This window comes from Mustela nigripes, chromosome 13 (assembly GCF_022355385.1).
Source record: "Mustela nigripes isolate SB6536 chromosome 13, MUSNIG.SB6536, whole genome shotgun sequence".
NCBI classification, from domain to species: Eukaryota; Metazoa; Chordata; class Mammalia; order Carnivora; family Mustelidae; genus Mustela; species Mustela nigripes.
Genome location: NC_081569.1, coordinates 109,519,040 through 109,543,095, shown reverse-complemented (window position 1 = coordinate 109,543,095; position 24,056 = coordinate 109,519,040). Strand labels below are relative to the sequence as shown.

General features: G+C 42.5%; 1 protein-coding gene across 1 annotated transcript in view; it reads left to right on the top strand.

Annotated features, from left to right (window-relative positions):
- Nucleotides 1-21,702, top strand: part of ESR2 (estrogen receptor 2) — a 69,425-nt gene extending 47,723 nt beyond the window's left edge. Inside the window, exons 8-9 of the mRNA XM_059373370.1 lie at nucleotides 16,283-16,463; nucleotides 18,289-21,702. Coding sequence (XP_059229353.1) covers nucleotides 16,283-16,463; nucleotides 18,289-18,475 — 368 coding nt within the window. The 3' untranslated portion in view covers nucleotides 18,476-21,702. The remainder of the gene's footprint in view (nucleotides 1-16,282; nucleotides 16,464-18,288) is intronic.
- The last annotated feature ends 2,354 nt before the right edge of the window (nucleotides 21,703-24,056 follow it).

Here is a 24,056-nt window from a genome sequence, read left to right as displayed (position 1 = left end):
AGGTGTATGTATGTATACAGACATATAGAGAGAGACATCCAGGCACATACAAGCTTATACATGTCATTTTACATAAACAGCATAACATTTTTTATGGTCATTTATGATAAAAAATTATAAAGACTTTAACCCTTGCTTGACCCTTCCACCCCAACACCAAGCTGCTAATCTTGCAGGAGGATACACTTCATACCTTCTTCCATCCTCTAGTTATCTTTTAAAATAATACCGCACCTTCAATATCCACAAAGATAAGCCCTCCCCCCACCATTTAAAAAATTGGGAAATGTAATATACAAATACTTCTCTGTGTCTTGCTTTTTTACTTTTCCCAAAATGCTGTAAAACTGGGAGACATCTAACTCAGTCTTTGAGTGAGGACATTGTCTAAATTGTTCAACCATTTCTTTATTGATGGACCTTTACTTAACTACAGGTTTTTAAAATTTTTTTTAATTTTTATTTTTTTTAAAAGATTTTATTTATTTGTCAGAGAGAGAGAGGGAGCGAGAGCGAGCACAGGCAGACAGAGTGGCAGGCAGAGACAGAGGGAGAAGCAGGCTCCCTGCCGAGCAAGGAGCCCGATGTGGGACTTGATCCCAGGACGCTGGGATCATGACCTGAGCCGAAGGCAGCTGCTTAACCAACTGAGCCACCCAGGCGTCCCCTACAGGTTTTTTTTTATTGTTGTTGTTGTAAACATTGCTGCAATAAATGTGGTGCTGTTTTGTCCACATTTCTAAGTTTCTATGTAGTGTTCACGCTGTTCAGTTTACTGTCTCACCTGCTATTTGGTCCAGCTGCTATCCCTGGTGGTAATCGCTTTGCTACTTACTCTTGTTGGTTTCTTTCTTTCTGAAATAATATGATATGCAAGTTTGAATCCTCAAACTGATGACTTAGAGCTAACTCCATTTCAAGATCATCTGGGGCCTTCCTATCTAGATTTTATCTCATCTTAGAACTTTCATGTTTTAAATAATAGGAATCAGTGGGATCGTATTATGCTACTTTATTTTAAATCAGCCAGTGCAGCAGTTCCTGAAGCTAAAGCTCAGTGCAGAACCTGTGGCCAGTTTCTGGCCCAGCTGACTTCTCCTTCTGTAGCCTATACCTTTCTGCATGTCTAACACCCCACATACTCTTGGATGTTGGCACTAGATTTGATGGGAGGGGAAAGGGACACCTATAGAGCAGTGCTTCTCAAGCTATTTGTGGTGAAGGATCAGGTTTCTTTTTCTTTTTTAGTTTCTAAATTATTATAGATAGTTACTTTGATAAAATATAATAAAAACATTATTAGGAAAAATAAAACTGCAAAATACAAGGCTAGCTTTTTGTTATTACATTAAGTTGATTTAAAATTATTCTGTCAATTGCTGTAAGAGTTCCCCAGTGTTCACCCTCAGTTTCTACTTATATCTGTGGACTGGTAACACTCTGAATAGCCCTGGGATAGAGCATGGAGATACATAGCTGGCTCTGGGGTAAGTCTTGATGGAAGGGGAAGGGGGTCCAACAAAGAAGGAATCTGAAGATCATGCGAGGTGCAGAGATCCTGTAGACAACCTTTGGGTACTGCTGAGTTGGGTTTTACTCTGGCCCTACCTGTCTGACAGGACATTTTCCCTAGACCCAATGCACTCTCAACACCAGCTCAGGAAAACAATCTGTGACTAGAAAAGGTCAATTGTTGGACAAATGAAAATTGTAGGGAAAGCCAGGAAGACTCCTTAAATGCTCTGGGACTTCTGGCGCCTTCTTGACATTTGTTACCATTCACCTTTTACAACACAATACAAGGGCCCAGCTTACCTCAGAGATTAAGGGGATGTGCATGGAAAAAAAATGTCCCTCTGACACATCTGAAAGTGATCATGGAAGAAAATCCACTTCTCCTGATCCTTTTGAACCCTCCTACAGACCTTACCTCCCCTGTGTGCCACCATGTCTGCCTGTGTTAAAGGGGGATTTGCTTGAAAATTGCATTCCCATCTTGGCCAAGGAAGATCATCAAATGCCAGGTTATGGGGCTTCTCTTACTTGCAGAAATAATTTAGAACTCTTTTCTGTGCAGCAAAGCACTCCTTGGAAAGCCATTTGCTTCTTGTTACAACACTTTGCAGTATAAAGCCTTGTGTTTGGCAAGGTTCCTTACCTTAGTCTCTGAGACATCATATTGTGTTGTTGTGAAAGCCAGAAGCATCATCTGTGCAAATGGGAAAGACTAAGGCTGAGGCATTCCTCCTGCAGCATGTGACAGAGCTGCTGTATTAGGAGAATTACAGAGGGTGAGTCAGGCATGTGAGGTAATTACCACTTGTAGTGGTAAATTGAGTGGAATTTGTTTACAGTAAATCTCCATTTAGGAAATCTTTTAACAAAGTTCCCGTCCCGCTTGGTAGTCGGTAGCAGTTGCCAAATGGGTTTAGGAAGATGGGATTCTGTTTCTCTTGGAAAATTTCCATTGTCAGGAGGAAAGAGGGGTCTTTTCTGTGCTAGGTTTTAGGCATTTGAAGGTTTAGGTGGTTTTTTGTTCTGGAGTATTTGTAGCATTACATTAAAAATGGGGACAGAATCTACTTTCCCACCTTAGAGAAAAACAAGGGAATGTACAAAATAGACATTGGACACTGGACAACAAACCACACAGGACAGTGATCCCCAAGAGAAGGGACATGAACAAAAGTGAACCCTTTATCATCTGGTTTACTACATAGAGCCAACATCCAGGTTCCATAGGGGGATGTAAGCCAAATAGACATCCGTGGTCTCTCTGCACTGGGGAGACAGAGTTGTGAATTTGGGAAGCCAACACAGCTGGGATTTGCAGGGGAGGAGACTACTGGTGAGGGAAGAACTGGACGGAGAGGCTTTGCAGAACTGTAGCAGATGCCCTTCAAGTCTTCAGCTGAGTACTAATCTCATGCTTATAAAGATAACTTAACCAAGGACAGAGAAAGAGCCGTCAGAAAGGAGCAGACAGAATAATCCCTAGCATACACACAGGGCCAGGAGTAGTTCATGTTCTCATAGCCAGAGGAAAAACCTTGTAATATACTGGACACTGGGTATAGTGCCCAAAAAGGTGTTGTGCCAGGAGTGAGGTAAAACTTGCCCTAGACTAAAGGCTGCCCTGGCCCTACCAAACACAACTTAAAAGCATGCCTGAAGGATCAGAATCATTGTCAAGTAACTTAACTGCATCACAGAACAAAGTTCAAGAGAATTTAGAAGAATACAAGGATACCCAGTACGCAACCAGGTAAAACTTGTAATGTCTTATAACCAATCAGAAGTTAGCAAGCCTGCAGAGAAGCAGAAAACATGACCTATAGTGAGGAGAAAAACCAGTAAATGAGAAAAGACCTCAAAGTGATACAGGTGATAGAATTAGTAGACAAGAACATTAAAACAATAGTAACAATAATTACTGTAACTACTTTCCATAAGTCTAAGAGGTAGAGGAAACCACGCGTGATTTAGAGGAGACATGGAAAATATGAAACACAAACGGAACTTCTAGATGTGAAAATTCTACTCCATGGAGCTTTTATCTGTGTTATAAGGTGGAAGAGGGACAGTATAATATCCTCCAGACTGAGAAAGCACTTTGAGACCAACAAACAGTCCAAACCACTCCATACCATTTACACAGTTTTATTTACGGGAACTTACTGACGGAGGAATTGGGCAGATGGGACGATCCAGACAGTCACAGCTACTCTCTACCCCTGCTGTCTGCCAAGTCTGGACTGTATTCCCCCGTTTATATAGAGCGAGGGACATGGTGGTCAGGTCACAGGGTAGTTTTCTAAAGTGAGACCATCTGTGCGCCAGAGGATCTCTACTAATTTTCTAAAGTGATACCTTTTCTGTAGGGATTATCTGAATCAGACTTCCTGCGTAGCAGTCAGTGCTTACATTAACCTCCATGGGGCCTGGAGCAGGTAGCCCCGAGGGAGGTCATTGTCCAGGCATGAACAAGATGGAGGACCAAAGATGGAGTCAGTATTGTCAACGCTTGTACAATCTGATTACACAAAGCAGAAGAATAGATTAGTGGATGTGAAGTCATAGCAATAAAAACTATCAAAACAGAATGGAAAGAAAAATGTTTAAAAAGTGAACAGAGCACTAGTGAGCTGTGGGACAACTGTAGTTATTAATATACATGAATTTGAAATCTCTCATGGGGGGGCTGTAGAAGAATACTTGAAGAAACAGTGGTTGCAAATGTTCCAATTGTAATAAAAACCGTAAACACACCAATCCAAGAAGATCAATAAATCCCAAGCACAGGAAACATGAAGAAACTACACCAATGTCCAACATAATCAAGTTACTTAAAGCCAGTGATAAAGAGAAAAGTCTTAAAAGCAACCAGAGAATAAATATATTATATATAATGAACAAAGACAAGGATGACAGTGAATTTCTGTTCGGATGTAAGTCAAGGAGACAAGGGAATAGCATCTTTAAATTATTTTAAGAAAGAACTGTGAGGAATTCTTTACACGATGAAAACGTCTTTCAAAAATGAAGGGAACTATAAATATTTTCAGATATACAAAACCTGAAAGAATTCACCACAAGCAGACCTACACTGTAAGAAACAGTAATGGAAGTTTTTCAAGTAGAAGGAGAATGAGATCAAATGGAGACATGGATCTGTGCAAAGGAATAAAGAGGATCTATAAATGGTAATAATGAGGGTAAATATAATGATTTTTTTTCTTATTTTTTAAAAGTATTTATCTTTAAAGGATAGCCTGGTGTTCAAAGCAAAAATAACATATTGTGGATTTATGTGGAAGTAAAACGTACGATGAGACCACAAAGGCTGAGCGAGGATCAATGGAAGTATTTCATTCTTATTTTGTACCTGAGTTGCTATGTATTACTTGAAGATAAACTGCAATAAGTTAAATATGTACATCGTAAACCCAAATGCATCCATCAAAATAACAGAGCTAAAATACCAGCAAAGAAGATAAAATGGAACCATAAAAAATAATCCAGGGGTGCTTGGGTGGCTGAGTGGGTTAAAGCCTTTGCCTTCAGCTCAGGTCATAATCCCAGGGTCCTGGGATCGAGCCCTGCAACAGGCTCTCTGCTCAGCACGAGCCTGCTTCGCCCCACTCTCTCTCTCTGCCTGCCTCTCTGCCTACTTGTGATTTCTGTCAAATAGATAAATAAAATCTTAAAAAAAATAATAATCTAAAAGTTGACAAAGAAAAAAAGGACAAATAAACCAAGTATAGATAGGACAAATTAAAAAATACTTAAGATGGTAAATTTAAACTCAGTCCTATCAGTAATTACATTAAATGTAAGTGTGCTAAATAGCTCAATTAAAAGGAAAATATTGCTTAAATAAAATGCACTTATTTGCTGCTAACAAGAAACCCAGTTAAATATAAAGATATAAATAAGTCAGTAGTAAAAGGATGGAAAAAGGTGTACCATGCTAAGACTAATCAAAAGAAAGCTGGAAAGGCTACATTACTATCAGAAAATATAAATTTAAAACAATTTTAAGTTTATTTAAGTAATCTCCACAACTGACACGGGGCTCAAACTCAAGACCCTGAGATCAAGAGCTGCATACTCTCCTGAGTGACCCAGAAAATGTCAATTTTAGAGCAAAGACTGTTGCTGGGGATTGAGAAGTTTCTTTCATAAAGATACATGGGTAAATTTGTCAAGAAGACATAAAAATCCTAAACACCTATACCTTAAAAAGAGAACTTCAAAATATATGAAGCGAAACCTGGTAGAACTGCAGGAAGAAATGGACAGATCTCTTGTTAGAGATGGAGATTTTGATATCCCTCTCTCAGTTCTTTCAATATAGAGTGAGTAGACAGAAAATCAGTAAATATAGAGAAGACCTGAACAATACTGTCAGCCAACTTGACCTTCTTGACATATATAGAACCCGGTCTCCAGCAACAGTGGAAAATTTATTCTTTTCAAGTGTTCAGGAAGTGTTTACCAGGGTAGACCATATTCTGACTCATAAAACAAGTCTAAATACATTAAAAGGGTTTTACGTTATAAAGGTATTTTCTTTGACATAGTAGAACTAAATTAGAAACAAATAATAAAAAGATCTTGGAGGGGCACCTGGGTGGCTCGGTGGGTTAAGCCATTGCCTTCGGCTCAGGTCATGATCTCAGGGTCCTGGGATCGAGTCCTGCATCGGTTCTCTGCTCAGTGGGGAGCCTGCGTCCCCCCCCCTCTCTGCCTGCCTCTCTGCTTGCTTGTGATCTCCCTTAAATAAATAAATAAATAAATAAATAAAATCTTTAAAAAAAAAAAAAGATCTTGGAAACTTTCCAAACATTTGGAAACAAGATAACATACATCTGAGTACCTATGGATCACAGGAAAAAAAATCAAAAGCAGTAGAAGGAAATATTTTGAACTAACTAAAAATGAAAGTATATTATGGCAAAATTTGTGGGTTGCAGCTAAAGCAATAGTTTGAGGGGAATTTATCGCACTTGAAACCCATATTAGAAAGAAACAAGGTTTCAAATTAATGACCTTATCATCCAACCTTAAGAATACTGGGAGGGGCGCCTGGGTGGCTCAGTGGGTTAAGCCGCTGCCTTCGGCTCAGGTCATGATCTCAGGGTCCTGGGATCGAGTCCCGCATCAGGCTCTCTGCTCAGCAGGGAGCCTGCTTCCTCCTCTCTCTCTCTCTCTCTCTCTCTCTGCCTGCCTCTCTGCCTACTTGTGATCTCTCTCTGTCAAATAGACAAATAAAATCTTAAAAAAAAAAAAAAAAAGAATACTGGGAAAAGAAGAGCAAATGAAACTCCAAGTAAGCAAAAGAAAAGAAATGATATAGCGTGGAAATCAATAAAACAAAAATGGAAAACAATAGAAATCAAGGAAACTGAAAGCTGATTTTTTTGAGAAAAATAAAATTGATAATCCTCTAGGCAGATTACTCAGAATAAACAAAAGAAGACACAAATTACTAATATCAGGAATGAGAGAGAGGTTACCTTACTATTCTGAAGATATTAAAAGGAATAATGAGGTCATACTATACCAATATATTTGAATACTTAGATGAAAAATTCCTTAAAAGACACAAATTACTGAAACTCACTCAAAAAGAGATCTAAAAATCCTGACATCCATATATTTAAGGAAATTGAATTTGCAGTTAAAAATCTTCCCACAAAGAAAACTCCAGGCCCAGATGGCTTTTCTGGGAAAATGCTACCAAATATTTAAGGAATAAATAACCCCAAATTTTACACATACTTTATTTGTTTTTTACTTTTTAAAAGTTTATTATTTTTACTTTAAAATTTTAATTCCAGTATAGTTAACATAAAGTGTTAGTTTCAGGTGTACAATATAGTGTTTCAGCACTTCTATACATTATTCAGTCCTCATGAGGACAAGTGTGCTCCTTAATTCCCCATCACCTGTTTCACCCATTCCCTCACCCACCTCCCCTCTTGTAGCCACCAGTTCTCTATAATTAAGAGTCTGTTTCTTGGCTTCTCTCTCTCTCTGTTTTTCCTTTGTTCATTTGTTATGTTAAATTCCACATATAAATGAAATCATATGGTATTCATCTTTCTCTGACTTATTTCGCTTAGCATTATACTTTCTGGCTCCACCTATGTTGTTTGAAATGGCAAGATTTCATTCTTTTTTTATGGCTGAGTGATATTCCATTGGGTATGTATACCTTACCTTCTTTATCCATTCATCTTTCACTGGACTGCTTCCATAATTTGGCTATTGTAAATACTTCTGCAGTAAACATAGAGGTGACTGTATCCCTTTGGATTAGTGTTTTTTTTGTATTCTGTGGGTAAATATTCAGTAATATAATTATTGGATTGTAGGATAGTTCTATTTTTTACCTTTTGAGGAATGTCCATGCTGTTTTCTACAGTGATTGTACCAGTTTGCATTGCACCAACAGTGCAGGAGGGTTCTTTTTTCTGCACATCCTTGCTAACACTTACTGTTTCTTATGTTGTTGTTTTTACTCATTCTGAAAGGTGTGAGGTGTTATCTCATTGTAGTTTTGATTTGCATCCCCTGATGATGAGTGATGATGAGCATCTTTTATGTGTCTGTATGACTTCTTTGGAAAAATGTCTCTTTATGTCTTCTATTTTTTACTTATTTCTATTTTTTACTTATTTATTTTCTCCATTAAGGGTGATGTTAGGTGTGGATTTTTTTTTTCTTTTTTCTTTTCTTTCTTTTTTTTTTTTTTTTTAAGATTTTATTTATTTATTTGACAGAGCACACAGGTAGGCAGAGAGGCAGGCAGAGAGAGAGAGGAGGAAGCAGGTTCCCCGCTGAGCAGAGAGTCCAATGTGGGGCTCCATCCCAGGACCCTGGGATCATGACCCGAGCTGAAGGCAGAGGCTTTAACCCACTGAGCCACCCAGGCGCCCCTGTGGATTTTTCATATACAGCCCTCATTATGTTGATATATGTTCCTTCTAGACCTACTTTGTTGAGGGCTTTTTTTCATGAATGATGTACTTCGTCAAGTGCTTTTTCTGCATCTATTGAAATGATCATATGGTTTTTATCCTTCCTCTTATTGAAATGATGCATCATGTTGATTGTTTTGTGAATATTGAACCACCCTGTATCTTGGGAATAAATCCCCCTTGGTCATGGCAAATGATTTTTTTTAATGCATTTTTGGATTCAGTTTGCTAGTATTTTGTTGAGGATCTTGGTATTTCGTTGAGGATTTTTGCATCTATGTTCATCTGAGATATTTACCGGCAGTCCTCTTTTTTGTGTGGGGTCTTTAACTGATTTTGCTATCAGGGTAATGCTTATAGAATGGATTTGGAAGTTTTCCTTCCTCTTCAATTTTCTTGGACTCATTTGAGAAGAATAGGTATTAAATCTTTTTAAAATGTTTGGTAGAATTTGCCTAGGAAGGTGTTTGGTCCTGGACTTTCGTTTGTTGGAAGTTTTTGGATTACTGATTTAATTTCATTGCTGGCAATCTGACAAAATCTTATACCCAAAAACTCTATCTTATACTGCCAAAAACTCTAAACAAACTATGAATACAGGGAAACTCCCTTAACCTAATAAAAATATTTATGAAAAAGTTACAGCTAATATTATACTTAATCATAATCAGGAACAAGGCAAGAATGGTTACCTAACTAATTCTATTTAACATTTTACTAGAAATTCCACCCCATGCAATAAGGTAAGACAAGAGATAACAGGCATCCAGATTGCAAAGGTGGAAGTAAACCTCTGAAAACATCCTAATTGATGTAGTTGATCCCAAGGAGTCGACAAAAAATGAGTTTAGTAATGTTGTAGGATAAAAGGGCAATATATAAAAGTCAATTGTATTCTTACATGACAGCAATGAACAAATGATAATTGAAATTAATATCAATACTATTTATAATAGCATTAGAATTATAAAACTTAGGAATAAAATTGACAAAATGTGTGAGACTGAAAATTCAAGATACTTCTGAGAGAAATTAAAGAATTTTTAAATAAATGGAGAGAGATGTTAATGAGCTAGATGGTTCATTGTTGGTAAGAGCTCAGTCCTCCCTCAAAATGACCTTTAGATTCAATTTGATTCTGGTAAAAATCTCAGGCTTTTTTGGGTAGAAGTTGATAAACAGATTCTTTTTTTTTTTTTTTTATAAACAGATTCTTAAATTCATAAGGAAATATAATGCACCTAGAATAGCTAAAACAACTTTGAAAAAGAACTGAGTTGGATGACTTATCCTACTGGACTTCAAGATTTAGTCTAAAGCCATAATAATCAAAACAACATGTATTGACATATAGATCACTGGAACGGGATACAGTCCAGAAATAGAGCCACACAAGAAGCAGTTTTTTACAGTGTCAAGGTAGTGGGGAAAGAACGATCTTTTCACTAAATGGTGCTTAAACTAAAATAGGCAAATGATTGAATGGATATATCAGCAAAGAAGATACAGTGGTGGCAAATAATTACATGAAATGATAAAATTATTCACTAGAGAAATTAAAATTAAAACACAATGAAAAACCATACCCAATAGACTGGCTAAAATTAAAAAGACTAATCATATCCAGAGTTTGGGAGGATGTGGAGTAAGGGGAATTCTCATACATTACTGGGTTGGGGGAATATAAACTGGTACTCCTTTTTTGAGGGGATGTACAACTATTTGAAAACTGATTGGCATTTTCTTAAATAGTTAAGTGTACCTGTACCTGGTGACCCATTTGTTCCACTTCTTGGTATTTACTGAAGAGAGATGAAGGCATATGTTCATACAAGAACTTGTACGCAGATGTTCATAGCACCTCTATTTGTAATAGCACCAAACTGGTAACAAACCAAATACCCACCAAATGGTGAGAGGATAAACCCAAACTGTGATATACCTGTAGAGCAGAACACTGCTCAGCAATAAAAAGCATTGAACTACCAATAGATAACATGTAACATTAGGAATCTTAAAGTAATGGTGCTGAATGAAAGAAGATGAAAAAGCATACATACTATAAGATCTCATTTACATAAAATTTTGGAAAAAGCAGATTATAGTAGGAACAGATTTGTGGTTGCCAGGGGATGGGACGGAGTTGGGAGAGATGGAGGAATAATAGATTACTCAGGGTCGTGACAGAACTTTTGGGGGTGATGAATGTGTTCACTATCTTGATTACACTTAGGGTTTTATGATGTGTGTGTGTACATAAATGCATATCAAAACTAATAAAATCGTACCCATTAAATATGTGCAGGTGATTGTAGGTCAATTATACCTCAACAAATCTGGAAACAATATAATGAAAACAAAACAGAAAAAGAAAGATGAAGGGAGCACAGATTGCGGCCAGAGTAGAAAAGACATACCATCCAGCAAGGACCATATCTAGCACAGGGTGGGGGCCCCGGGGCTGAGGGTCGTGAGAAGAGAAATGGAGTAGGTTTCTTAGAGTCAGAAGGCTGTGGATGTTCTCTGTCCCATATTGAGAGAGCAGGGTCTCTGAGGGCTGCGACCTGCTGCCAGCAGCTTTTCTTGCTGCACTAGGTAAGTGTTGGGCTGTCTGGAGACGACAGTCTCCTTAGTAGGTTGGTCTCTTGTTTTCCTGTGTAAGCAATGAGCTCAGGTTGGGATTATAGCGTCAGTTAGGTCTGCCCTGGTATCAGCATACTAGGTGGCCAGGTCAGGGTTAGTAGTTACGTGTATGTGTATGTATGTATGTATAAACTTGTATATACATTAATATATATATATATATACACACATGCATTTTTTTTATGGCCAAGATTATTTTTAACAGAACTATGAGGCACGGGGGTATAGCTCAGTGGTAAAGCATTTGACTGCAAAACTATGAGGCATAATTAATCTACAATAAATTGTACTTGTTTAAAGCATATGATTTTATGCGTTTGGACGTTTATATATATATGCCCCTAAAAGCATGGCCACAATCAAGATAGTGAATGCATCTGTCACATGCAAAAGCTTCCTATGCCTCTGCATAACTTCTTCCTTCTACACTTCCTCCCCCTGTCCAATTCTGTGCAGCCCCCAATAGAATTTGTCATTACAGATTTAGTTTGCATTTTAAAAAATTTTATTTATGGGCACCTGGGTGGCTCCGTGGGTTAAAAAATTTTATTTAAATGTAATTTAGGGTGATCAACCATTTAGATTTGCCTGGGACTGAGGAGTTTTCTAGAATGCAGGATCCTCAGTCATGCTAACAGGTGTGTGATGGTGTATTATTGTGGTTTGTTAGTATTTTTGTAATAACTAATGCTATGCATTTTTTTTTCATGTGCTTGTTTGTGGTCTGTATAGCTTTGGAGAAGTATCTGTTGAAATCACCCATTTTTAATGGGATATTTGTCTTTTTATTGAGGTACAGTTGACATAAAATAGTTGTTTCAGGTGTAGGTAGTTACGTTTTTTTTTTTTTTGAAGATTTTATTTATTTGAGAGAGAGAGTGCATGCATGCGTGTGCGCAAGAGCATGAGCAGAGGGAGGGGTAGAGGGAGAAGCAGACTCCCTGCAGAGCAGGGAGCCTGATGTGGAGCTCAGTTCCAAGACCTGGAGATTATGACCCGAGCGGAAGGCAGATGCCCTGGTAGTTACATTTTAAATAGCTGCATACTTTAGGGTTATTTATCTCCTATAATAGTGCATATAATATGGGATGAATATTAATATTTTTATCCAATTTCAATTTAGTAAATATTTATTTAGTTTTTGTATGTGCCAGTGACTTCTAAATGATAAAAATGTCGAAGTGAACTAAATAACATTCTTTTGGTCTAGAATAGGGGTATTCACTATAATATCCAAACTAAGAGTAGTGGGACTAGCCATCTTATCACCAGAAATCTGAAAAAACTGAATAAGTCTTCTGTTGGACCGAGTCTAGGATATAGAGTGGGATCAATCCACAGATAGTTTTAAAAAATATTTAAAATTAGGAATAGGTCTATTTATCTAAACACTTTTCAGGCTTAAAGAGGATCAGACTTTTTGTTCAATGAAAGAAATAGGGGCTTAGAACCGGGCAATCCTCTTTGACATGAAGATGATGGACACAGCAGTTCAAGCCCTGGTTCACTCTGAGTTTTGGGGAGAGTCCCGGTGAAGTCGGCTGGTGGAAGGCAGAGGCACAAACGGGACACACAGAAGGGTGCGGAAGAGGCCAGACGGGGGCCTTTCTATTGATCGAGAACGTGGGGCCCGAGCATTGTGAACGCTGGCCTGCTGGTTTCAGATCATGGGCACTTCCCAGATGCCAGCCTGTTCTTACGGAGCTGGGGTTGGAGATGGTGATAGAGGGATGGGTCACGGCTAGAGGTGCCTTTCCTTAAAGGAAATAAACAAACATGACGTGTGCCTCCTAAAAACCAAACATTTTTCCTTCGGTTAGTATTCTGGGGTCTTTATTAAACACTTTATTAAACACTTTATTAAACACGTTCTGATTTAATTCCCTTCAGGATATCTTCATCCTTTGAGCATAGCACGTGGCAGATCTTGGGGGCGTTGCCCCCCACGCCCGCCGTGTGCTGCTCAGAATGTCCGCAGGTGGGTTGGTAAGAGGAACACACAGCTGTTCCCAGGCGATAAAGAGGAGAGATTATGTCTTGTTTTTATTTTACTTTCTTTGGTCTGTTGGGGCATGGTGCCAAGATCTCGCCTTTGATGCTGTGCTTCTTTAGTTTCATGAAAAGGAGTTTAATTTTGTTCTGGAATAAGTCATAATGTTTTTACTTTGGGTGGGTTAGAGGAGATTGATTTTTGTTCCCTGTGTGACTGGGCAATGAGCATCCTAGAGGGAGGGGCTTTGTGTCCTGTCTCCTGCCTCTGCCAGAGCCCGCTACATAACAGTTACTCTGTAAACACATGTTTGGTGAGCCCAAGGGTGTGTGAACGCCCAAAGTACAGGCCTGGCACTGCTAACCGAAGAGGCAACAAAATGGATATTTTTCAGCCCACTTCCCTCCCAGGATGGTTTTAAATAGGTTAGTCTTTTTGGATATAAAAGCATTTGCCATATCTAAAATTGATACAGCCCTTCCAAAACTTGGCTGACACCTGTCCCCAGATTCCTTGTTAGTAATTGACAATGATGGTCCTTTTTAGAGCTGTACTGCCCCTACAGCCTGTAGAAGACCCAGGGTTTGCTCTTGGCAATGGGTACTCCTTTATGAGGAGGAAATCTCATACTATACAGTTCACCTATTTGAAATGTACAATTCAGTGGATTTTAGTGTATCCATAGACTTAGGTACCCGTTGTCATAACCATTTTTAAAGCACTTTCATCACCCCAAAAGAAAACCTGTACTCATTAGCTATCACTACCTAATTTTTGTCTCACCCTTACTCCTAGGAAGCCAGTCATCTCTTTTTTGTCTGTATAGATTTGCCTATTCCAGATAGGCCCAATACATGGAATCCTACAAAACATGGCCCTTTGTAACCGGCGTCTTTCACTTGGCATCAGGTTTTCAAGGTTCACCCATGTTGTAGCATGAACAAAACACAAACAAGTATTTTGTTCTTTTTTTGGCTGAGTGGTATTCCGCTGTATGGATATTACCACATTTCGTCTATCCATTTCTTAGCTAATGGACACTTGGTTTGTTTCCACTTTAAGGCTATCGTGTGTGATATTGCTATGAACACTTGTATCCTAGCTGAGTATTTATTTTTATTTTTTCACTTTGTCACTTTGCATTGACACAAGTACTGGTAGACTGTTTTAACTCCTTTTCGAATCCAAAAACATATTTAAGACAGGAGACATCCGTGGAGCACACATCCTGTATAGCAGAGCAGACTGGAACAGGCATGTTGATCATTTCCATTATGATGGCGTGATTGGCTACAACGACACAAATATCAGAACCCGTGTGAATTCAGCCTAATTCTCCCATTTGTGGGTATTTATTCCCTGCCAGCCATCGCACTAGGTAATGAGGATATAAGGATAAGCAGACAGGGTTTGTGCTCTCAAAGTTCTTCTGTCCGGTGTCTCTCAGGGTTGGGAATGTGGCCCTGGGCTGTGTACAAGGGGACCCAGGATCCAGGACAACAGGGTGCCCTCTGTTGGGGGGGCATGGGCACCATCAGAGCTTCAGAGAATCCAAGGTAGACTTAGGGTGGGGTGGTAGGCAGGGCAGGGAAGCTTCCAGAAGGAAAGTCACCACCAGGCTGAGCTCTAAAGGAGGAGTGCATGTAGCTAAGAGAGGGGAGGGTGGAGAGGAGGAGGGGGGGAGAGAGATCCTAAGTAGAGAGCTCAGCATGTTCTGTATGCCATGTGCTCTGGAGTTGAAAGTGGGGTTCAAGGTGAGGTGTGGTGGGAAATGAGGATGAAAAGAGCAGAGGCAGGCCTGGTACCCTTGAAAGCTGCACCAGATGGTTTGGACTTGGGCCCAAGAGCTGGGAAGGGAGTCACATGAGCAGGTCTGCATTTTGGCTGCTCAGAAGAGGATGCACTGGGTCAAGGGTGGGGCTTGTTTCCCCTGTGGGGGCAGAGCAGGGGACCTGCTGTGGCGTTCAGTGGAAGTTTGGAGGTTGTAGGGGGTGGCTAGCAAGAGTCACTGGAGAACAAGGTGAGCAGGGAGTTAGGGAAGCAGTTGTGGGCTGATGTAGGAAGCTGACTATTTGAAGTCTGCGTAGTCTGACATTGTGGAGGGACATGGCCCCGGGGACGTGGGGAGACCGACACTTGCATAATTGTGCTTCAGGATGTCGTTTGCCTCAACTGAACTGTACTGAATTGAATTATCTTAATTGAACTGCAAGTGCCAATAAAAATAGAACAAAAACGGCCCCAAGCCATGGATATGGGTGATGGTGCTGGTCCTCATGATCTTTCTAGCCCACAGCCAGCAGCTTCCCCGAGGATTTCACAGAGTTCCCCTTTATTCTTACTCTGAAAAGGAAAGCCTAGTAGAGAAGCTAATTATTTCCAGAATAGCTTCCAGAATGGGAGGAGTTGGAGTGGGAGGTGGGGGCAAGATGATTGACCCGAGCTGTTAGTTTGCAAGTAGTGGGAGGCTACAGGATCTCTGAGCCTAGAGTCCAAGGGGAATTAAACACAGAGCAGGGCCGGCAGGATAAGGGAAGCAACCTCCCTCTTGTGCTGGTTTTGGGAACCTTGGAAACCTGTGCCTGCACACTTTGCTCAATGAGGAGCTGCACTCAAAAGAGCTGGGAAACTGGTCTGGGGCAGGGAACTAGAGATGGTCTTCTGCCCCAGCAAGGTGCCGCTCGAGGTGTGATGCCATGGGCCTGGCCACGGGCTCAGTCTGTCTGCACAGGGCCCAGGCAGGCTGGATGGCCCTGGTCTTTTGTCTATTTAACTCCCCTCAGATGAGGGACCCTCCTGGTGGGGAAGGGTAGGATTGATCTCACTTTCTCATCACCTCTGTCTGTGTATTTGTTGCTACTGCTGAGACACACCAGGTTAATGGTCTCAGGCCACTAGATTTCTGCTCTGAAAGGCCACAGTTGTGGGCCAGTGGTGTTCTGAGAGACCAGTTGACTGGTCCTCATCCATCTGGGCTTGGCAACGGGGCTGGGTCTTGGGGGAAGGACATCACAGGCCAGTGATATCACCACACATGCAAATACCAAAACAACCGAGATCAGTCTGGCCCCCTTTCTGGAGAACATAGCCATGCTTCCTGGCTGAGCCCCTGACTTCCATTTCCTGTCTCAGAGTGGTGACTAGTGGCTGTCACTCTGTCCAGGTATGTACCCTTTGGCCGCAGCAAGCCAGGAGGCTGAGAGCAGCCGGAAGCTGACTCACCTGCTGAATGCGGTGACCGACGCTCTGGTCTGGGTGATTGCCAAGAGCGGGATTCCCTCCCAGCAGCAGCCCGTGCGCCTGGCTAACCTCCTGATGCTCCTCTCTCACGTTCGACACGCCAGGTACCGTCCCTGGGGGGCTGCTCCGCTGGGGGTGTGGGAGGTGGGCTGGGGTGTGGGGGCGTGCCTGTGTCCTGCAAAGGCCCAAGAGCTTTGGGGAAAGTGTTTGCAGGTTTGAGAGTGACAAGGTAGAATTTTGACCTCTAAAGGAAAATAAACCTCTGAAAGGGAAGGAGGGGGGCGTTCTTCATCAGCGCACACAGCTGTGGCCAGAGGTCAGCTGCCACTTTCCCTGCTTCTGCTCTGTCTCTGTCTGCCAAGTAAATAAAATCTCGGGAAAAAAAAAGTAGTCCATGGGCGCCTGGGTGGCTCAGCGGGGTTCTGGGATTGAGTCCTGCATCGGGGGTCTCTGCTCAGCAGGGAGCCTGCTTCCCCCTCTCTCTCTGCCTGCCTCTCTGCCCAGCATCAGGACGTTAATAATGAGATCTGAGGGAACTGGGGAGGCCCACGGGTTTCGGGAGGCCAGGATGCGAGGAGGGTACATTCAGTGTATGCTGATGGAGGGGACGGGTGTAGCACGATGCCTCTGTGCTGATTTAGAGATGCTCTGCTGGATGCTTGATGGCTCCTGGGAGGAGGGCAGCCCTGCCCTGGGGCTGGCACAGGGGAGTGAGGACAGAAGGTCATTGCTACCCAAGGGGGAGGAAGAGTCTCGAGGCTGTGGAGAAGGACAGTATAACTCAAGAGTTATAACAGGGGAGGAAATGAAGCATTGTCCGCCTTGTTTCCTCCTGAATGATTACTGACATAGAACCGTCTGCAGAACAGATAGAGTCCACTCTCATTAGTCACAGTCTTTATTTGCAAATTGGACTATTTTTTTTTAAGATTTTATTTATTTGACAGAAAGATCACAAGCAGGCAGAGGAAAGGGGAGAAGCAGACTCCCTGCGGAGCAGGGAGCCAGGTGCTGGACTTGATCCCAGGACCCTGAGATCATGACTTGAGCCTAAGGCAGACACTTAACTGACTTAAGCCACCCAGGTACTCTGCAAATTTGACTACTTTAAAAAATTTATTTGTAACCCCTGAATCCATATTTAGTGGCATTTCTGTGGTCCTTCAAGGATAAGCTCAGGGTGGCAAAAAATCTGAGTTGCCCACACTTACATTCCCAACTGAGGTCAAGCAAGGGGACCCTTTTGTTCTTGTTCCGGCTCTCGTACTACAAAGAAATGTCCTTCGTGTGGTCTAGTTAGTGCCATGTTTTTGCATTTTTGTGCTTTTTGTTGGTGAGTCCACAGTCTGTAAATGGCCCCCAAGCATAGTGCTGAAGCTCAGTGTTTCTAAGCCCAAGAAAGCTATGATGTGCCTTATGGAGAAAATAAGCGTGTTGGGTAAGCTCTGTTCACACGTGAGCTGTGGTAGCATCGGCTGTGAGTTAAATGTTAATGAAGCAACAATTCATGTTAAATAAGGTGTCTTTAAACAAAAACATAGGTACACCAAGCTTCGGTATTAACCAGATGATGAAAATGTTGGGACCAGAGCCTTGGGCACATAATCCTGCATTTCCCGCAGAAGCAATGTATTTGCTAATTCAGTGTTAGTGGAACTATGTAGAACACAGCTACTGTGCACCATGAGAATTCCTGGCACTGTGCCAGGTGCTGTCAGGCCCCTGTGGGTGGGTGGTGATAGGATTCTAAGGTCCTGCCCGTAAGCGTAGATGACTGAAGGAGCCAGAGGCGAGAACCCTAGAAGAAATGGCTGGGGGAGGTCTAGGGGGTGGAGGGTAGACCGGCTTTGTTGGGGAGAGCTGGGGAAGATCTTGACGTTCCCACGGCTGCCTCCCAGGAAGGACTCTCGGCGTCTTTTTGTCCTCCAGTAACAAGGGCATGGAACACCTGCTCAACATGAAATGCAAAAACGTGGTCCCAGTCTACGACCTGCTGCTGGAGATGCTGAACGCCCACACACTTCGCGGGCACAAGTCCTCGCTTGCTGGGGCCGAGTGCAGCGCAGCAGAGGAGAGTAAGAGCAGGGAGGGCTCCCAGAAGCACCCGTCCCAGTGATGCCCAGTCTGAGGCCAACAGGCCACAGAGGTCGTCAGAGGCTGAAGCGTGACCTCCAGTGCAAACCGTGAGCTCTGTCTGGGATGGGCAGGTTTCGTCGTCTCGCTCGTGTGGTCCCTCCTTTGGTTATGGCAGGCCCAGCTGGGCACCATCCTGCACCCGAATGCCCCGCTTCCCAGAGTCGGGTGAGAAAGCCGCAGTGTTCCCTGGTTCCGGGGGGGGATGTTCCAATGCTGACGTCACATCTTGCTCAGCCTCTTAGGATCTCAGTGTGGTCCTTTCTTACTTCTCATCTCCCTTCTGCCCCTCTGGAAAACATCTTAAAGGTTTGGGACTGAATGGTGGAAATCCGCTGTGCAAGGTGTATAGAGCGGGGAGACGCCGGGGCCCTTACGGAAGTGGACTAACCTTTATGGGGCAGCCTGACCTGCCCTTACACACAGACCTCCGTTTGCTCTCTTCAGGGCCACTGGATGGTAGGATGGAAAACCGTGGCAGTGAATGAACTAGTTCCACACACTTATGTCACAGGCCTGTGAGGACTGAGGTCACGTATCGCTATTACTGTGGAAGGCTGGAGGGATCGTGACCTGGGGAGCCAGTGGTCGGGCTGGGAGGTGAGCCACACCCTTCCCCCAGACCTTGCTGCCATCTCCATAGGGTTTCATTCCTCTTGATTTGCATTCATCGAGCCTACTCATTATTTGGGGTGCATTTATGTGTTTGATCACTTTTATGGAGGATTGTGGAGATTTAAATCTCTGTCCCTTCCTTAAAACTCCCATCCCAAGGAGCTCAGTGTGTGCTGGAGAAAGGCCCAGCATTTGCAGGAACGGGTTTCTCCTGTGAGTCTGGGTCACAGCTATGCTGTGGGGCAGCCACAAGTGCCACATCAGCCATCCAGATGGGGACATGTCAGGCTGTGTAGACTTGGTAAGCATATCACTTTAAGGAGACCTGGTTTGTGAATTCTACTTTAAAAAATATCTAGGGATAGTTATTTATAGCAAGGAAGAATTCTTTTGCACCGTAGTGCTCTTTTAAACTATTTTCTTATCAGAACATTTTTATGACGAGCTGGGTGAAATGGAAACTTCATAGAAGAATATTCGTTTCTATTCCAAGTGGGACATAGGACAAGATGATCAAGCACGTCTGGAATTACAATTTTAACTCACTTTTAAAAAACTGAAATCTTCAGGAACATAGTGAACGCACTAAAGGGTTACATCTATACCTTGGCAGTGAGTGGTTACATACATGTTTTGATTTTTGTGATGATGTTTTGAAAAACTACCTTGTGATCGATGAAACTCATTCTCTTTTTTAAAATGGGTTTACTTGGGCGGGCACATTCTGTATTTATTAAGTCATCAGGAAGATTAAATTCGATGTTATGAAGGTTGGTTTCTGCTAGGGAGTCCTTAAATAATTCTCAGTTTTGGTATCGGTGCAGATTTACTACAAGTTGAGCAGAGCTGTCTCAGAAACACTTGGACACAGACCTAAGGAGCACACGCCATTGTCTGTATTCTGAGTTGGTCTGAAATGATTCCTCATGGTTCAGTTTTGCAGCCTAGGTGACACTCGGTGCAGAACGTATGCGTTGCATTTTACAGGAGCCGGGGAACATCCAGAAGGTCGATTTTCTCTCTTTCTGGCCAGCCTAGACCCGCACCCCAACAAACTTAAGTTACAAGGCTGGAGAACAGGAAGTGGGAGGCAAGGGAAGCCATCTTGAACAAGTATCTGCTGGTGAAATTCTCTTAGTTATACTTACAAGGAGATTACCAGAACGAGGTCTAAGCCACTGCCACAGTGGCTGATAGGGACTGATGTATTTTAGGTTGGAATTTGATGCCCACAGTAGAGACCAGATTGGTCTCAGGGGGCGAAGCAGCTTTCCATACCAAATCCTGTGCTTGCCTGGGCTGGTGCGTGTGCTAGTGAGCTCTTCCAGGGCTCACTGCTCGTTTCCTAGTTATTCCTGCATGCATTGTGAGGCTGCCTGCTTCCCTGCATTTGGAGTTAGCCCATGAGGGGGCTTTTAATACTTTAGGTCATTTCTTCTTGGCTCAGACTGCTACAGTGGCGTGCTGGGGATAGAGGTCAGTCCAGCCTTGGTTGGGGGTGGGGGGGCTTCGGGGCAAGGCTGTCTCTTAGAACTGGGGTCTGGGCCAATGAGGCAGTTGAGATAACACAGTCTGTAGCTGAAAGGTGTTCTTCCTTTTGTTTTGAATAGTGTAGGGCCCATTCCTCCTCGCAGATGGGAGTGTTTTCAACCCCTGGGCCCATCTGTTCCAAACTGTCCTCTAAAGCAGACACCAGTGTGTAGCCAGTCTGCTGTTTTTATATGTTTTTCGTAAATCCTCAGTATCCATTTTAAAGATTAATAATGTCTCCTAAACAGTGCTTTCTTTTAAATGTCTTCTGTTTTGTGGGGGGCGGGTATCCACACCCCATCCTATGGACAACTTAAAATTCTGCCATAGCCTAGCAACGAGGACTTCATTGTTTTCAAGATCAGTTTTTAAAAGGAATGAACAAGGGGGAATAGGACCTGACAACTGTAAACAGGAAATAACTTGAGTATGGGTGGGGGGAACACTTTGTGTATTACGGAAAAGTGAGCCTCAGCTTTGCCTCAGACTCGTGTGGCAAGATAATTCCTCCATTTTGATCTGCGAGTTATTGTTTAATGTGAGAAAACTTATTTTTGGGAGATGAAATGAGATTTGGGGTTAATTCCAAAAACACGAGTGTCTTATATGGGATCATGTCGATACATCTTAATGAAACAATTAACATGGAGTATTCTTAACACAGATCACATTAGAACAGAATGTTCAGATTCCTGAGGGGGGCGCTAGCAATCCCCAAAAAGAGGACCAGGGTGGGCGAGCTGGGCCTGCAGTGAGTTTTCAGGCATCGTCCTAACTGCCCCCTCCTTCCCCTCCCTCCAGCCCCTCTGTGTGGCCTCAGGCCTGTCACACGGTCCGCTGGGACCAACGACAGAGGACTTGACCCTAAAATAATTTTGAAGAGATTTTTCTTAAAAACGTGAGGTGGGAACATAAATCTGGAGGGCCTCAACTGTATTAAGAACAAAACCAGACAACGTCGACACAGGCTCTGGGAGGGAGACGGTCTCTCCCTGAATCATCTCACCTGCCAGCTTGGCTAGGAGGGCAATCACTCCAGATTTCAGTAAAAAGAAATCAGTTACCACTTCTTGGCAGATATATATATATATATATATATATATATATATATATATATGTATATTCATATATATAAGCTAGGATGAAGCAATTCTAGAATGTTCCAGCATGTGAAACCAGTTTGGTCGTTCTTTAAATCTGCTAAGGAGCTTGCACATACAGACACCTTTCCAAATTCAAGGTGGACTTTCTGCGTCTAGATCTATTTTGATACACGGCATTTTTTTTTATTAAGTAAGATTTGACACATTTCTTTAAGCTGCTAGAAACCTTTTAGAACACATTATAAAGACTATGTGAAGGAAAGGATAAAAATATACCATTTAGCACCTAAAAATATCTGTGTGCCACTTACTGTGTGTCAGACACAGTTCTCAAGGCCTCATACTTTCACATTTAATAATAATTACAGTGATCCTAACTTTCTGGTTGTGGAAACCGGAGTATAAGCGAACTTGCCCAGGGTCCCACTGGGAAGTGAGTGACAGAGCTGAGCAGAGACCGAGTTCTACTGCTTAAGGTAATCCTGCAGCTGAGTTTAACACAAAACTGAAAAGAGATTCTTAGACCACAGAACGCACGCATCAGTTGGCATCTGACACGCATGCCGCTCGGGCTTCTGTGGGGTCCTCCCGATTTGCACAACACTCTAGATACAGTGACAGCTTAAAAACCTGATGCAGAAGTTCAATCTCATCTTGGATACATGTGTAGATTAAAGCCCAGAGGGGACTTTGATCTGCTCCGACAGGAAGTTAAGTCTTCTGCTGCCGGGCCGCCACTGTTCCTGCCACAGGACTTGCCTCCCTAAGTCAGCTGCTGGAGTTGAATCTCCATGCCTAACAGACTCGACCAGTTGCTTTCTACTGACCCCGTAGATCCTATCTTTTCTGCCAAGATGGGGGTCTGCATGAAATGTTATAGAACAGGCGGAAAGAAGTGAGTTCGATCGTTTCCGTCTTGCCATCCTGGGCTCATGAGCTAGCGGGGGGCACTCCGGTCATCTCCTCATACCTGCTGTTGCTCTTCCCAAATGCACTGATGTGGAGTCCGCTCGTTGGACATTTCCCTGTGTAAAACGCGCACACCTTTTAGGTACTGATGCTTCCCTGTGGAGTACTGTGAAACACATGCCCTTAATTCTTTATAGCTTCAAAGTTGCTGGACTTTTGGCTCGAGTGGCAGCTCAAAGAAGTGCATTGTCTGCGATATGTGATCTTCTAATCCTTCTGTTGTTTTGGAGTCAAGGATCCTTGTTTTTTGAGTCCTAAGGATCCTATTCACTTATGAGGCCAGTGGCGGTGAGGTGCTCGGAGGGCTTCCTTTATGGGAAGGGCAGAGGTCTGCTCAGGCCAGCCCAGAGCAGCTCCTGCTAACAGCACAGTCTACATTGCTGTGCTTGTGCTTCTGTGCTAGGTGTCTCAATGCCACGACTCGTGGTTCTGTAATGTGACGATTCGGTGGTCCCGTGGACCTTGGAGCCTGCTGGTGGCTCTCCCTTGTTTTTTCAGGTGAATGCTTTGTGCCACAAAGCAGGCTTGTGTATCTGGGTCTTTACAAATGAATGTTTGCTGTTGTGTGAAAGGAGTTTGAGGTCTGCTTTCCATTCCTTCCAGGTACTGCTTTTCCTCCACTGTGTCCCCTTAATATTTATGGAACTGTTGTGGAAAGAAGTTTAATGTGACAAAAGCTAAATAAACTGTTTTTCATAACTGTGGCTTTAAAAATGTATTTGTTGGGAATCTAAGAACTTGTAATAACTAGGCTAAGTAGTCAGTGTTCCCATTGTATTCTGAATTCTATTCTATTTTAGGTATGCAGCACCCTTTAAGAATTTGGTGAAAACCATGAACACTCTTCCTGGAAAAAGGTACATAAACACAAATATGCTTGACTATATAATTCAAGAGGATTAGGAATCTGTCTTAATCTGCCAAAGCCCATTTTTTTTTTTTTTTTAGATTTTATTTATGTGAGAGAGTATGTGCAAGCAGAGGGAGGGGTAGAGGGAGAGAGAACACAGACTCGGCACTCAGTGCAGAGCCTGATGTGGGGCTTGAACCTGTGACCAGATCATGACCTGTATCAAAATCAAGAGATGGACGCTTAACCAACTGAGCCACCCAGATGCCCCACAGACTTTTTAAAAAGTAGCAGTTTAATCTTTGATCAGCTAATTTCACCCTTGTGATTAATGACCACAGGCACTATGTGTTCAAGTAAAAGCCAGCCCACACACATCAAAGTCCTGGTACACAGTACGTCAATTACTTGGGTGGATTTTCTGGAATGACCCCATTGAAGTCAGTCAGTATGACACCCGATCAGGGATGGGGAGAAAGGTCATTCATTCATATTGA